Source organism: Pholcus phalangioides, unplaced genomic scaffold (assembly GCF_987345545.1).
Source record: "Pholcus phalangioides strain wild (caught in Gottingen) unplaced genomic scaffold, Ppha-v1.0 ptg000008l_1, whole genome shotgun sequence".
NCBI classification, from domain to species: domain Eukaryota; kingdom Metazoa; phylum Arthropoda; class Arachnida; order Araneae; family Pholcidae; genus Pholcus; species Pholcus phalangioides.
This window is the reverse complement of record NW_028301601.1, coordinates 58,843,252-58,859,697: the sequence shown is the minus strand read 5'-3', so window position 1 is coordinate 58,859,697 and position 16,446 is coordinate 58,843,252. Positions and strand designations below refer to the sequence as shown.

The 16,446-nt window shown below is 36.7% G+C and overlaps 1 protein-coding gene across 8 annotated transcripts in view; it reads left to right on the top strand.

The window, feature by feature from the left end:
- The window catches only part of LOC149084660 (disks large homolog 1-like), a 393,252-nt gene that overhangs the window by 239,098 nt on the left and 137,708 nt on the right, over positions 1 to 16,446 (top strand). For all 8 annotated transcript variants that reach the window (XM_089235064.1, XM_089235062.1, XM_089235059.1 and 5 more), the window contains one exon: positions 12,296 to 12,334. In XM_089235064.1, coding sequence (XP_089091190.1) covers positions 12,296 to 12,334 — 39 coding nt within the window. The remainder of the gene's footprint in view (positions 1 to 12,295; positions 12,335 to 16,446) is intronic.

Below are 16,446 nucleotides of genomic sequence, written 5' to 3'. Positions count from 1 at the left end.
TATTTTTTGAACATTTGAAAATCAAAAATTTAAGACAAAATTGACTCAAAAACAAAGTTCTCATATAAATCTACTTTTAAGGTAAGAAGATTAGAAATTTTACAAAATTTTCATTTTTTTTTGATAGATCTAGAAAATTATACTAAAAATTTAATTTGCTTTAGTTAATTTTTACGGGCTTAGTTACTTATTCTGATTTTTTTTTTGTCTTTTGGTTGATAATAATGTAATCTTCGCGTTTTTCCTAGAGATCCGTGTGATCTCTGTCTAGGGGCAGTTGTTCTCAACCTTTGGAAGAGCCCGTGGCCCGGTCGATTTCTTTTATGTGAGTGGTAGGCCCGGTTATATGCACGCCTAATGGGGGTGTAAATGGGTTAATATGAATCGGTGAACTATTTACGGCCTGGTTTGACTGATGTCAGGGCCCGGGCGGTTAAGAAACACTGATCTAGGGAATAAAATTTTGTTTCGTATAGTAAGTACTATTATTATGTAAGGTCGGGATTACACTATAAAAGTTTGATAAAAGTTCTTTTATAAAACTTTAAAAATGTAGCCAATAAGACTATTGGTTGCATTTGCGAGAATATAACCGGTACAATTATTGGTTGAATTTTTAAAGTTTTATTTAAGAACTTTTATCAAACTTTTATAGTGTAATGTCGGCCTAAGGATAATACCGAATACCAGATTTTCTTCGCCTTCAGGTATGCCCCCCCCCCCCCGGGCCTCGCTGAAATACGTATCTTTCTTTTGCGGCATTATTTGGCCACTGCACTTTTTCCTATGAAACTAACATTCACTCGTTCAAATTCACTATTAAAGTACACCTCAATAAGCTATTTATTCTCTACAATTTGTTACTGATGAGCGAATCAAAACTCATGTCTGTATACAGTTCTTGTTTTAACTGCCAAGATTCACTTATCTTTCTCCCCCCCCCCTTTCATGGTTTCTAATAAAATCGATCAGATATGGAAATAATGGCTCTCCAACTAAACTTGAGTTGAATGTTAACGTTAATATTGTACTTTTAACTTAGAAATATATAAAGGCCATTTCACCGATTCTATGTTCAGATTTTTTTCCCCCTAATGTTCTTGGTTTCTGGTACTTTTCTGTTAACTCTTAAATGGCATGCCATCCGTTTCAATGTATATTCAGAATGATGACGTACTTGAAGGAGGAAAAAAAGTAAGCAATAATGTGGGGGAAACCGCATCGAATAGCGGTAGGCGATAACATTAACGGCTCTTATCGCTCTCATTTCTGCGTGGAGCTATTGCTCTCTCTTAAACTGTTATTTTTTTACTCCCCCGATTCAAGATTTGTAGTTGAAATCCTGAATTTTGCTTGACCTTTTTCCTCAATTTTCGAAAGAGACTGTCCGGGTCACCAGATTTCTTGTAATAAATTTGCTTTGAGAGTTAGAGCGGTCGCAGCAGAAGTAGTTAGCAAGCCCCGACGCGCAACATAGCTCCGTCCTTTTACACGCAACGCACGGCTCACGATCTGAGGATATGCAAATGGCAGGATCCGTGCAGCAACCGTGAGATCGGTTGTGACGTAAGTTAGCAGTGACTCTCCTCCTACGTCACTGCAAGCAGAACGTTCCCTAAAGCGGTGACGTAGGTTGGGGGAAGTTGCGTACCGCCACAACCACCCCTCCTTCTCAGCGAAGCGGTCCCGGAAACGGATAGGTTCATCTTCGCATATTATTTGAGAAAACTTCACAGTTTTGTTCTTATTTTTCTAATGGAAGTTAAAACAATAAAATATATCATTGCTACACCCTAGGTAAAGGGGTTCTTAGCATTTTCCAGCCGTGACCCAAAATTAACAGCAAGATCAACTTCGCGACCTATGGGACTGTTTGTTTTTCGAAATGAGTGAAACCGGTGAATAAGTGCATTTATAGCAGGCTGTAAAGAAAAGCCCCACGAATCAAGTTTGGGTCGTGACTCAAGAATCCCTCGCTAAAAATGAATTTTCACGACCCATCTCGGGAGTCCCTGCGAATCAAGTTTGGGTCGTGACTCATAGCTGAAGAACCCCTAGCTGTAAGTAGATTTTTACGAACCATTTTTGAATAATATTTTCGTCGTGACCCATAGTTCAAGAATTTTCGGCTGTAAGAGGGGTTTTCCCGGCCCATCTTGGATGCCGCTGCGAATCAATTGCGGGTCGTGACCCATAGCCCAACAATCCCTAGCTATAAGAGGATTTGTACGTCCCATTTCGAAAGCCAAATTGCGAATCAACTTTGGATCGTGACCCGTAGTTCAAGAATGCTCGGATGTAAGTGAGTTTATACGAACTATCTCGGAAATCCCTGCGACCCAAGTTTGGGTTGCAACCCATAGGTTAAGAGCCCTTGCCTTAGGTTGGTATTATAATACGAAAGTTCTTGGACGAAGATCTTCTATAAAATATGTGGACGAAAAACTTGACCGTAATATATTTTAAACTTGATAAACTTTGATAAAAAAATGCTTTGTCAAAGTTCCTTTAATAAAAAGTTGGTCTCCTCATCCAATATTTCATAAATTAATTATGTGCAGTTTCCCTGCATTCTCAACCGCATGAAGATTTTAGCGTTTACTATCTTCTCTTCAAAATACGGAAGCGAGAGGGCAGCACCTGCAAGAACACAAAACAAACACAATTCTGACAACATAAATACGTTTTGGCTACGCATATATATATATATATATATATATATATATATATATATATACACACACACACACACATATATCGATTCATTAGAGATTCCGTCACGGAATAAGTACGAGGCAGGTTCGTAGCCAGAAATTTCGTTCGGGGAAAGTGGGGGGACCCAGACCCATATAGCCTCCCCTCCCTGCGGCCTTGGTACACGTACGGTTTCAACCGCTGAAGACCATACACCTACTTTGTGAATTGATCCAATAATTAAAAAAAATGGATGAGGTTGTGTCAATGGGAACAGCAAAGATATAAATATAAGAATATCAGAGAGTTGAACCTTTTTCCATGACCAATCCCATGATCTCACGTACACACGATTAATTTCCTTCATATTCTTTAAAATTGAAACGCAAATGATAAATTTGCCATAGAAATTGGTAAAAATACTTGACCCATAGCTAATACCGGTAGCAACACAAGTGAACTCGAACTCACTGAAACTTTTAAAAATATTTTATACAGGGATGCACAATAGGGTGGAACGAAAATTTTCGAAATTACCATTGTAATAGAATTTAAAATATGCCTTTATGTGAAGAAATGCCATTTCTAATTTTTTTTCCCCCCAAAATTCAAACTTCTTGAGGTTCCTCATCGCCCCTAAAGTTTTAAGCACGTGTGGAATTCTCTAGCATGACACCGCTTAGTTGGCTTTCCTATTCCCCTGAACTCGTGATTCGTTAAGTGAACTGGATGTTTTTCCCTTGTTTCCAGTATTCATCTGCAATCTTACCCCATAACTGAGAGGGTGTATAGCAGTCAAAGTGACGACCAGAAGCTTTTATTGACATTTTAGGAAATCCTAAAGAGTTGGATTCTCGGGTCTTGCCCACCTATGGCGATGTTATGCTTTGTTATTTGCTGACTCAACGCAATGTGAAGCCACAACAATCAAAAAAAGATTCAGCTATTGCAGATACTCTTGAAATTATCATGCCAAACGTAGAAAATATTTGGAAAATTGCTTCAATTCTTACGGTTTCTCACCAACGGATATGCAAAATTTTCAAAGACTTTTACTGTAAATACGAGAATCTTCAGAAAAATATGAAAGCAAGGAAAGATTCTCAAACTTTCAAGTTGAACTTGAAATCTTTTCAGTGCAAAGCATGGAAATTGTTCGACATTGCAGCATGCAAATGTGATTTTGAAGAGTTTAAGTGTGACAAGTTGAGAAAGGTCCCAAATTTAGAGCGAGATTTCTTGCAATATCAAAGAAGTACGCGCAAGATGGCCATTGGATGAGTAGATGTCCTAATAATGAAGAAATTGAAAAAACAATGAACAAAGGAAAATGAAAATGGTATCCCATTTGAAGTCATCTCAAGAAGAAACGGCGGAAACTAGTTCACCAACCACTGAAAACTCATCTATATCCAACGATTCTGAGGAAAGTGATCTATATGAGCCAAAACTCAGTTTGCCGTTGAAGTTAGCATTTCCATCTACCAGTACTGAAGCTGGTCCATCAATCGGTGTCGAAGCAAGTACTTCATTTGCTTTTGAAGTTCTACCATCATCCTTACAGATGAGAACTAAATTACCAGATGTTGCTCTTGCTTGTGATAGAACTGGTGTGTCTGATCGATCAGCTGCAATTATTGCGAATGCTGTGCTGGAAGATGTTGGGTTATTGACGAAAGAGAAGCAAAATATGACAATAGACCGGATGAAAATAAGGCGTGAAAGAGCATCACAGAGAGTTCTTTTGCAAGATAAAATTCCTAGACCAAAATGTGCGAGGAATATATTTTGATGGTCAAAAAGACAAAACCTAATGTCAAAGAAGGTGATTCTTTCCATAGAAGAACCATATCTGAAGAACACATAACCATATTGCAGGAACCCGGGTCAATTTATTTTGGTCACACAACTCCAAGAAGCAGTAGAGCAAGGGATATAAAGTCATCAATTATAGACTTTTTGAAGAAAGATTTTGGTACGAAAGAACTGATGGCGATCGGATGCAACGGAACTGTTACCAACACTGGTTATAAAAATGGTGTTATCAGATTAATATAGAAAGAAATAGGCCATCCCTTGCAATGGCTTATTTGTCTTTTTCACTTCAATGAGTTATGTAAAGCATCTAGATGGATGTTCCATCAGTCCACACGGGCTTCAAGGTGATATCGGAAAAAGTTTGGAAAATTGTGAAAGATTACCTATATATATATATTGTGATATTTAAACCAATCTTTAATAACCTTCCGATAATGGACAGTGACAACACTGATTTAAGTGCAGATCAGTTATATCTTGTGGAAATAGTACGGGGGAAAAAACTGAGAATCAAGAGAATTCTAAAAATTAGAAATGAAGGATTTTATCAGAAGCACAAATCCGTACATTCCATGTTCCCAAAATAAACTTTTCTGCTAAGCACTATTCGGAACTATGTGCATGGGATCAAGTGCGAGTGACTGAACCACCTATTATAAAAAATCAGGAAATGGACCCACAAAAATTATCTGAACCTGCTTTTCTATGCGAATTTTACCGTGTCACACACAAGCAGTTGAACGGTGAGTACGACTCGTGACTGAAGCATCTATTGCTGTATCAACAACCGAGAGTCGTGGAGGCTTCATTCAAGCCAGAGTAAAATCAAGGAGATCTCTTCCATTGTTAGAACAAAAAAGTGGACTATTTTGCAAAAAAGGAAATGTAGTAATAAGTGTTATAACTGAGGAAGCAATAGAGGCATCCTCCTGACACCTTTATCGACAAACTATGTTGTTTTTTTTTTATTTTATAATTTCGAACATGGTTATAGTTTTGTCCCCCACCCCATCCCCCCAAAAAAGGGGTTATTATATATATATGTACACTGCTCAAAACAATTAGGGGATCACATGGTTTTAACAAAATTACGCAAAGATGTATACCGATAAGTAACATAAAATGAATCATCCATAATTTTAAGCCTAGCAGGAAACGGAAGAAGAAAACTTCATATGCAAATCAAAGTTCATGACGTCAAAAACCAGAAAAAGGAGATAAGGGCAGAAATCGGGATGTTGCAGAAACGTCTGTTTTACTGCCGTAACTGTGAAATTTGATTGCGCAGTATTTTTTTTTTGAGACAAGGTGACTTGAGGATGTCTCAACAAAGTGATTTACCGGAATCCATGGCATGGCGTGTTATAGGCAGACTGGAATCCGGGCAAACACAACGTAGTGTCGCGGACGCTGTTGGAGTCGCCAGAAGTGTTGTTGCAAGGCTGTGGAATCGATTCCAAGAAACAGGAAATGTTAGACGTCGACCAGGGCAAGGTCGGCCACGCGCCACTACAGCAACTGATGACCGGTATGTACGGTTAACAGCCCGTCGAAAGAGAACAAAGAATGCTACGCAGCTGCAAAGACGGTTGCTCTTGGCAACAGGACGAAGGGTGTCCAGCCAAACAGTACGTAATCGTCTTCATGAGGGAGGGCTCTATGCACGTAGGCCAATGGTCTGCATTCCGTTGACCCCACGCCACCGTGCGGCCCGAAGAAGATGGGCTGCTGAACGTCGAGATTGGGAGCAACATGATTGGAGCCAAGTGCTGTTTGCAGACGAGTCCCGATTCAGTCTGGAGTGTGACACCTCACGTGCTATGGTATGGAGGGACAGGGGCACTCGAAATAACTCCGCATTCGTTCGTGAAAGGTCACAATACAGACTAGCCGGTTGGATGGTATGGGGTGGAATCAGCATAGGCGGGAGTACGGACCTGCATATCATTCGGAATGGCACTTTGACGGCCCGAAGGTATGCAGACGAGATACTGCGACCTCATGTCATCCCTTACGCTGGAGCCATTGGAGATTCCTTTGTTTTCCAGGATGATAATGCCCGACCGCATAGAGCTCGTCTGGTGGAGAACATGCTTGAAGCTGAAACAATACAGCGTATGGAATGGCCAGCGTGCTCTCCTGACCTGAATCCAATGAGACTTGCAGATTGCACTTCTTGAGGAGTGGAACAGTATTCCCCAAAGTCTGATCGATAACCTCATCGCATCCATGGCAAACAGGCGTGCAGCAGTCTTAGCTGTTCGAGGAGACCACGCGCCCTATTAAAACTCATGCATCATGTCTAAACGGTACTTTTTTTTATCGTTTACATGTAACCAAATTGTTGCCCTAAATCATCTTTTCATGTTTTTTCCATATTTTCAAAGAATTAAAGCTTAATTCCAAATTTTTTTACGTCTTTTTTCTGTATTGCGCATTGATACGCGTGTACTATCCATTGTATGCCAATACGTGGCAGTCTCGCACGGTTTCCTTCACTTTTTTGCTTGCTCCCCTAATTGTTTTGAGCAGTGTATATATATATAATGTTTACATAGATTTTTATAATGTACACTTAGAAAAGTCTTTTTGCTCGACCTTTAGGGTCTGTGAGGAAACTCAAGATATTAAAATATTTTCCTAGATTTTGGTATAACGTCTTAAAACCTTGAAAGGCATCTTTTGAATACTAAGGCAACATCAATTTCCAAAAAAAGGGGAAAAAACACCCTTTTTCGTTCCACCCTAATGCACAACCTTTCCAGTCCGTGGGCCAGATATGCAGCATTTCTGTCAGAAGCTTGGAAGCTTGGAGTGACCGTATGTCCCGTAATTTTGGCCGTCCCAACTTTTTTCATAAAATGTCCCGCTTTCCTTCTTATTTTCAAGGAGGCTTAGTTGAATTTTTGAAATTAAGAGTTAGATTAGTTTCATGACTTATAAATTATATTATCAATGATAGTCAGATATAAATATATTCATCTCATGTATTTGTCAAACATGATTTGTTTTGGTAATTTATACATGAAATTTGTACATGGTAATTTATACGATGATTTGCAACCATCATTTTCAGCAATTTCCATAGTTGGCAACATTACTCGATTTCGACAGTTTTATGCCTGTATTTGGCAACTTTACATGTCTTTGACAAAGTTTTCGGCTATATATGGCAACTGTACAAGCCTTGACATGTTTTTTTTTCGCGATATACCGTATTTTTTTTATGAAAGAAATATGGTCAGCCTTGGTATATAGTAATTGTGTTCTGCATATTGACACTTTTCTATCGAAACAACTTTTACGGGCAGCAGGTTTATTTATTTATTTATAAAATCCTTATTTATATTTTCCATAATAAATTTGAATAAAAGTTTCATAAAAAGATCTATATAAAAGTTTTATAAATTTTGCAAGCTTTATAAAGACAGTGAAATGCTAGCCTTATATCTTCTGGTGTTGATCCAATTTATTGAATACAAAGTATGCTGTGAATTACGATTCTGGCACTGTTACGCGCCATTTACAATCGAATCAGAAGGAAATGCACGAATTGTTTCTTGATATTCAATTTATTATCCGAATAACTCTTCGTGGAATTGATTAGTTTATTATTTTATTCGGAAATGTGCTCAGAAGTCTGTGTTATGTTGGGATTAAGGCAAAAAAAATGAGAAAGTTTTCGCAACTGGAAACAAACGATGTTTTGAAATCAAGACGAGCATTTTCACTTGGCGAAATACATTTCCTGTTATCAGTTTTCCCTTGAAGTTTTCCTCCGGAGAAAAATTGGCAACGTTATTCAAAAAGACTGGGGCGGGTTGGGCAACGAGAGTAGAAGCCGCGCCTGTATATATTCACCCACTGTGTTCATATTTCAGAAAAGATACGGGAGAATATCCTCGGAGCTTTTCATTTTTCCAAGCCATTGGCTTCGTATTTTAAGCGTGGAATCGGGGAAAAGTTGCGAGTTTGTGTGCTTTAGCGAGTCTTTTAGCGGAGTTATGAAGCTAACTATGCTAAGCCTGCATCTGAAGATGGATGAGAATATTTTGCATGGGCTTATTCGAGCTTAAAATTCCTTTCTGCCGCCGTTCTCCGTTGGGCCCAAAAATATTTAGTGAAGGCAATCTTTGGGAATGGGTGCGAGCACAACCGTTCTCGTCGATAATTCTCAAGCATTAAAGGGTTTGTATATAGTTATGTGCCGCCCCCCCCCATCACGTGCCTATTTTTTCCCGTTTGTTATTAGTTTACGTCGATCAATCGTTAAGCAGATAGATCAATTAAGCTGGATGCCGGTTTCGGAACTATCATTATATTACTAAATAATAACTACACAACTTCGTTTTGAGGCTAAGTTATCATTTTATAATTTCCCATCCTTCATATGGATATTGGTGATACTTTTCCTCATTGAGGAAGAAGGTGATTATCTTCTTCCTCAATTTTATTTTCTTCTGATTTTATTCATGTCTTTATATTTTATTCATTTCATCAATGTTTTCCATATCTTTGCCATGTACGTTTTTTATTTTTCTTCTATCGTGGTTTCTGATTATTTTATTCTTCACTTCACTTTCACTTCTGCACTTCACTTTCTATAATTCATATGTTGCACTTCACTTTCTATAATTCATATGTTGCACTTCACTTTCTATAATTCATATGTTGCACTTCACTTTCTATAATTCATATGTTGCACTTCACTTTCTATAATTCATATATTGGCATTCACTTTCTATAATTCATATATTGGCATTCACTTTCTATAATTCATATGTTGCACTTCACTTTCTATAATTCATATGTTGCACTTCACTTTCTATAATTCATATATTGGCATTCACTTTCTATAATTCATATGTTGCACTTCACTTTCTATAATTCATATATTGGCATTCACTTTCTATAATTCATATATTGGCATTCACTTTCTATAATTCATATATTGGCATTCACTTTCTATAATTCATATGTTGCACTTCACTTTCTATAATTCATATATTGGCATTCACTTTCTATAATTCATATGCTGCACTTCACTTTCTATAATTCATATATTGGCATTCACTTTCTATAATTCATATGTTGGCATTCACTTTCTATAATTCATATGTTGGCATTCACTTTCTATAATTCATATGTTGGCATTCACTTTCTATAATTCATATGTTGCACTTCACTTTCTATAATTCATATATTGGCATTCACTTTCTATAATTCATATATTGGCATTCACTTTCTATAATTCATATGTTGCACTTCACTTTCTATAATTCATATGTTGCACTTCACTTTCTATAATTCATATATTGGCATTCACTTTCTATAATTCATATATTGGCATTCACTTTCTATAATTCATATGTTGCACTTCACTTTCTATAATTCATATATTGGCATTCACTTTCTATAATTCATATGCTGCACTTCACTTTCTATAATTCATATATTGGCATTCACTTTCTATAATTCATATGTTGGCATTCACTTTCTATAATTCATATGTTGGCATTCACTTTCTATAATTCATATGTTGGCATTCACTTTCTATAATTCATATGTTGCACTTCACTTTCTATAATTCATATATTGGCATTCACTTTCTATAATTCATATGTTGGCACTTCACTTTCTATAATTCATATGTTGGCATTTTCCTTTATTCTTATGTTGGCATTTTGCTTCATGCATATGTTGGCATTTTCCTTTATTCTTATGTTGGCATTTTGCTTCATGCATATGTTGGCATTTTGCTTCATGCATATGTTGGCATTTTGCTTCATGCATATGTTGGCATTTTCCATATGCCATATCTTCGCATTTTCCTTTTGTCATATCTTGGAATTTTCCTTTTGTCATGTCTTGGCATTTTCCTTTATTCACTCTTATTCATATCTTGGCAGTTTCCTTAATTTATTCTTATGGCCTTTAATTTCCTTTATTTATTCTTATGGCCTTTAATTTCCTTTATTTATTCTTATGGCCTTTAATTTCCTTTATTTATTCTTATGGCCTTTAATTTCCTTTATTTATTCTTATGGCCTTTAATTTCCTTTATTTATTCTTATGGCCTTTAATTTCCTTTATTTATTCTTATGGCCTTTAATTTCCTTTATTTATTCTTATGGCCTTTAATTTCCTTTATTTATTCTTATGGCCTTTAATTTCCTTTATTTATTCTTATGGCCTTTAATTTCCTTTATTTATTCTTATGGCCTTTAATTTCCTTTATTTATTCTTATGGCCTTTAATTTCCTTTATTTATTCTTATGGCCTTTAATTTCCTTTATTTATTCTTATGGCCTTTAATTTCCTTTATTTATTCTTAGTCTTATCGACCTGGGCGCGGTAGCCCTAGGTCAGAAAACTTTCCTGACACAGGGGAACAACAGAAACGGCGACATGACCGCAACAAAAATTGCTACCGCAGGGAGTCCCCCATCGAGGGGTTAGCGTACCAACCCCTCGACGAGTATAAAAAACAAGCCTGCCGTTCGGAATCGGCAATAAATTGTAGGTCCCGATCTAATTAGCCCTCGTGTGCAGAAAATGACCGTGGTGCGACAAAAACGATCATCATTCTCAAATGAAATCATTTTTATGTGACTGGTCGTTTCTTCTCTTAATTAATTCAGGCTCATTTAATTGGGATCAGTTTTAGCTCAGATCTTTCCATCTATTTTATTCGAATGTCTTTTCTTTAGGCATTTCTTTTCTCAGTTTAATATTCAGTTCATATTTTGCCATTTTCTTGATTTTTTCGATATCCATACCGTTGTGTTTGTTTCCTTTTGCAATTATTTCTTAATCGTTCTTTAGAATTCATTTTCCCAATTCTTTTAATCTATAACGATATTCAATTTCCTTACTAAATTAGTTTATTTATATTCTGAAGTTCCTTTTCCTTTTTGAAGTTCTGAACTCTGTTGTTATAATTGACTTAGCGTTTGCAAACTGTTTTGCCAAATTTTCTATTTTTCTTCTATAATTTTGTTAGCAACAATCAATTTTGGTAATTGAAACATCCAATGAGCACCTCAGTATTTTTCAAAACAGGTTTATGTAACATATATTCAGTTTTCTATAATATTTCAAGAATTTTATCCAGGTTTTCAATCATACTTTTTCATTTCCCTTTTTTTAAATATATTTATACATTTTTAAATAGTTAAAATGTTTACGATTTATTTTATTTTTTATTACTTGATACGTGAAGTCTTACAAAGTCATACTTGATGCTTATTATAATTAAATTTAAATATTTCATTTATTTATCAATTAATCAAAATTTTAATTAATGCAAAAATTTAACATTGATTAAAAAGTTAAAAATTAGCTCCCAGTTTTTTTTAAAATTCCCAAATATGTCATTCAAGTCTTTCGCAACCGTATACGAATATAAAAATCGCACAAAATTCGCTAACAAATCAGAAGAATCGTGAAAAAATAGGATAGAATCATTTTTATCCGTATCTTTTAGCATCATATCTATATTAACTTATAATTATTCTTGAGAAATTCTTCATTCGATAATCACTTATGAGTTCAAAGCACACACCAACAGATATGATGGTTTTTTTCCAGAGAGCAACATAAAGGAAAGTATAGTTAATAACATGTTGATAAATGGCTAATGAAATAAACAGGAAAGAAATAAAAAATTAAATTCATATAAAACTTTTCTCTTATTCATTTTTTCCGGAAAAATCCTCATTCTATCTTTTTTCCCATTTTCAAAAAAAATATACTAATTTATCTTTTCTTCTTTGTTTTCAAGGCACATACTCCTTTGCTTAGCGCGGGGACAGAACGTTATGTAAGTTATATTATTTTCTTATATGCATATTTTTGAAATTTAATATGTTATTTTATTTTCTCAAGCATATTTTTCATATCGGAATTCATTCTAGAGTTTCCGGGAGAAAAAAAAAAAAAAAGGAATAAAACAGAGAATGTAAATCTTTCCCTTAATTAGATTCTATTTGAAGGGAATTTTTATTCCCGAAAATGAAATTCCGATAAAGAGAAATTTGATATAAATTCTTTTATAAAAATATTTTCCTGATCCGTCTTCTTTATACGGAGCGAATTTTTTCTTGGATTAAACTGTTTGTGTCAGATGCGTTTGTTAATTAATCAATTGTTTCTTCGCGTATAATGATTGTTTTTTTTTTCCTTTCTTTTTTGATTATAATAGCGTAATTAATTTTTCCTTTAAGGAGCATGGATTGAATTACGTTATTTTTTTTCTCTTTTTGTGACGTTAGCGAATGATGTAGATCGAGTTTAAGTAATTGGACTTCTTATCTTTTATATAATAATAATGCTTTTCTTCCGCCCGTGGTTGTATTTCTTTTCGGATATTTCTTCTGAGGCTATTGTGGTCGTTTTTCCAATATTCAATTTCATATAGGAATTATTCTCTGATTAAATTTGAGAACAAGTTTTTTTTAGATATACAGGGCGTACAGGAGGTCTTCGTAAATAGTTTGAAAATTTAGGGAATTGGTGTATTTTAATGCGGTTTGCGGGAAAAATTAAATTAAAAAAATTAGTTAAATTTTTTGTCGATAGATATATATTTGCCCAAGGAGGCTGTCTGGCGACCAACATATATATATATATTTTTTCAAACCGAGCACAACTCAAGTCTATTGCCATAGGCAATTTACTACCTAGTGAGTTGTGCCGGAAGTGTAAGTGCGTGTACCTAACAGTCTGAGTGCGTATCTAGCGTTGTGTATGATTTTTCAGTGCTGCCATCTATATCTCAGAAGTGAAGTGAGTGATGTGTAGTGACTGAATATTTGTACTGTTTGTAGGACTGTTGCTCTCTGTGGCGAGACTTTTTAACGGGGAGATCGGCTCGCATTTGCGCCTCGAAGCTGGGAACCACAGGAAACCAACTTCAGCCGACCACCACTGTGGTGACGGAGGGGCTCGAACCCGCGCGGGTCCGTCACTATGACCACTCGACCACCACAGCGGTGGCCAACATATTGCTTTCGAAGACAGGATTATGCATGTGCGTGTGTTTGTATAATGAGCGGGGGGGGGGAGATTACAGATGGTGGCGTTCCCCGTTCAGTGAAAAAATTGTGGCTGGAAGTAAAAAGTCGCCCACCGTTCACTATACTCACCCTCAGTGAGTGATTCGTCACGCCCCCCCCCCTTTCCTGTCCAAGGACGCTGCACAAAAAGCAAATCACTACAAATATGCAAATCGGAGTACTGTAAAATGCAGGGTGTACGATTAGTAGATCATTTATGAATTTTCCTATTACTGGCGATTACATAAGGTTTTCATTCTGATGTCCACATTGGTCGATATGGCACTGTTGCTGGAGTTGTTTTATCTCATCCGCCATTAGCCGGCGGAAACTTTACAAACGTTTTGGGCACAGAAGAGCTTGAAAAAGGGTCAAGTTCCAATCACTCCAGGCGGTATGGTGTGCAGCGCCCTCTATCGCCAAAATTCGAGCAAAAATTTATTTTCTATACCAAAAAAAAAATCCTTCCGTTTTTTCAGACCGAACACGACCCAGGCTCTATCGGCTTTAGTCAATTTTAGCCATTACTTTTGTCAAGGGGCGGGACCGTGTCGGAAGAAACGTTATTAAACAAAATTAAATGTACATAAATAGAATTTCACATATACAATAAAAAGAAAAAAAATGCATACGAAATTACAAAAACAGTGAAGAAATGCAAAAATACAAAAACTATATTCGCTTATGGTAACGAGTATTTGTGAAGAGAATGTGAAATCCACGTGGATGTGTATTGGAGTGAAGGACCTTTAGGATTGTACACTCAGTTTCAAAACAACTGCATATTATATTCAACTGCTAATACATACTGATACCTAATGCAACAATAAAAAACCTACTCTATTTTCTGGATCAGTTCTTGAACTTCCAAATTACATTAAGTGAATACGATTTACTATTGCCCCCCCCCCCACCCGTTATGCCAGAAACACGAATGTACAAATTTCAAAAACTTGTGAAATGACGTTTTTAATGTTATTTCACAAATACAAGGCCACATCAGGCAAAATGCCCCAACGAGGTGGCTCAGAAAAAGATGCTCATAACAAATATGGATGTCACTATTCCAAAAATTTCTTGTAGCATGTGTTTCAATGAGGTGGGGGATACAGGGAAATGACGATCGAATATTTAGTCCACCCATGCTACTCTATGGATGACATTTTCATAAAATGATTTGTATCGTGTTTCAGTACGTAGTACAAATTTGCTTTTTTTTTTGCAAAACTCAGCTGCTTGGGATCACTTATATTCTCTTATCTAATAAACCCCAAAAAATGAAAATTTGCTCATTCATGTCTCTGGCATAAGTGGGACAATAAATATAATAGGTTATTATACCAACAAACACTGATACCACAAAATTTTAAAGACAAATATTCTGTGGTGGTGGGTTAAGGTGCTTTTCTGAAGAGGATCATGGTCGTCAATCTCACAAAGATGTTCTTGTTCCGAATTTCTGACCAGTCTCTCGTAGTAAGTTTCGACAATTTCTTTTATGTGATCCAGGGTTGGGGGGAATATCGACTAAGCTGTCGTTCGGTTGGCCAGGATACCACCATGTCCTTTCTTATACCTGCATCTCTGATGTACCTAGGTGCTCTTACTAAAAATCTTGCTATTTTATTTTGCTGTGGCTGCAGAGAGCTCATATTGAACTTACAGGCAGGAACTGTATGAGCTATGAATGGTCTGTCACAATTTTTTTTTTTTTCATTTCATACCGTGCACCGCCCAGGCTCTATCGACTATTGTCAATTTTAGCCATTGCCCCGGATGGGGGGGGGGTAGGCGGTGTCGGGTGCTTTATTATGCATATAAAAATATAAAATGTATGAACATTGAATATAAAAACACATTTAAAAAAAGTATATGCAGATTTAAGTATTTCTATTATACAAATATACAATTTATTCCGATGAGCTCTTCTGATGTCTTTTTAGCTCTATTGAGCATTGAGCTTGGCCCTTTGTTTTTCTCTGCGGACAAGCGTAAGGTCCTGAACCACGTTATCCCTCATTGGCTCGGGTGAGCCTCCGCCGTGGCCAGGCCAGGTCCTGGTCCACGCGTCCTCGTTGGCTTTCTTTAAGGACATTCATTCATTCATTCAAACCGAACACAACTCCGGTCTAACGCCATAGGCAATTTGCTACCGATTGAGTTGTGCCGGAAATATGAGTGTGTCCCCCCCCCCCCAAATACCCCGGGCCACGAAAGCGACTGTAAGCATTCAACTGCCTGACACTTCTTTAAGGACAGCCTTGCACTCGGAAATGTGTTGCGTGATAGCATTCCTAGGGTTTTTCATGGACACGTATTGTATCGCTGGAACAAATTTCGGTATTTTACAGCCAAGGTATTTTACTTTATTTACCGGTTATGTTTCAGTTGCGACAGAGCATTGCCAGAATCAGTTTTCCTTGTGAATCAGTTGAAGTGACACTTTGTGAAGCTTTCCTTGAACAAGCTTTTCTAGCAGTTTCTCTCCACATTTCTTGGACTTTTAACTCAAAGAACATAGTAGTAACTCAATTTTTCTCTGCTGTAAATGTAACATACAGACAGAATTAGATTTTTCTCGTCGCTGCCCAGCTCGAAGGGGGACTGCCTGGCGACTTACAGGCTACCCTCGCTGACTATGAATCGAGTTACAGACAAGTCTTATAAAATTTATCGAGCCCATCTTAGATGTGTCGTTTATTTTACTAAGGACACATAAACCGAAATGCAAAATTCATTTTTTTGTATTGTCCACCTGTTCTTTAATTCCCAATTACAAAGTTGTTGCTCCGTCTTTCCTGAGTCATCCCCCCGGCCAAAAAAAATGTGTGTGTACTCTTGTTTCTAACAAGGAAAGGGTCCTAAGGTGCCGCCCTCA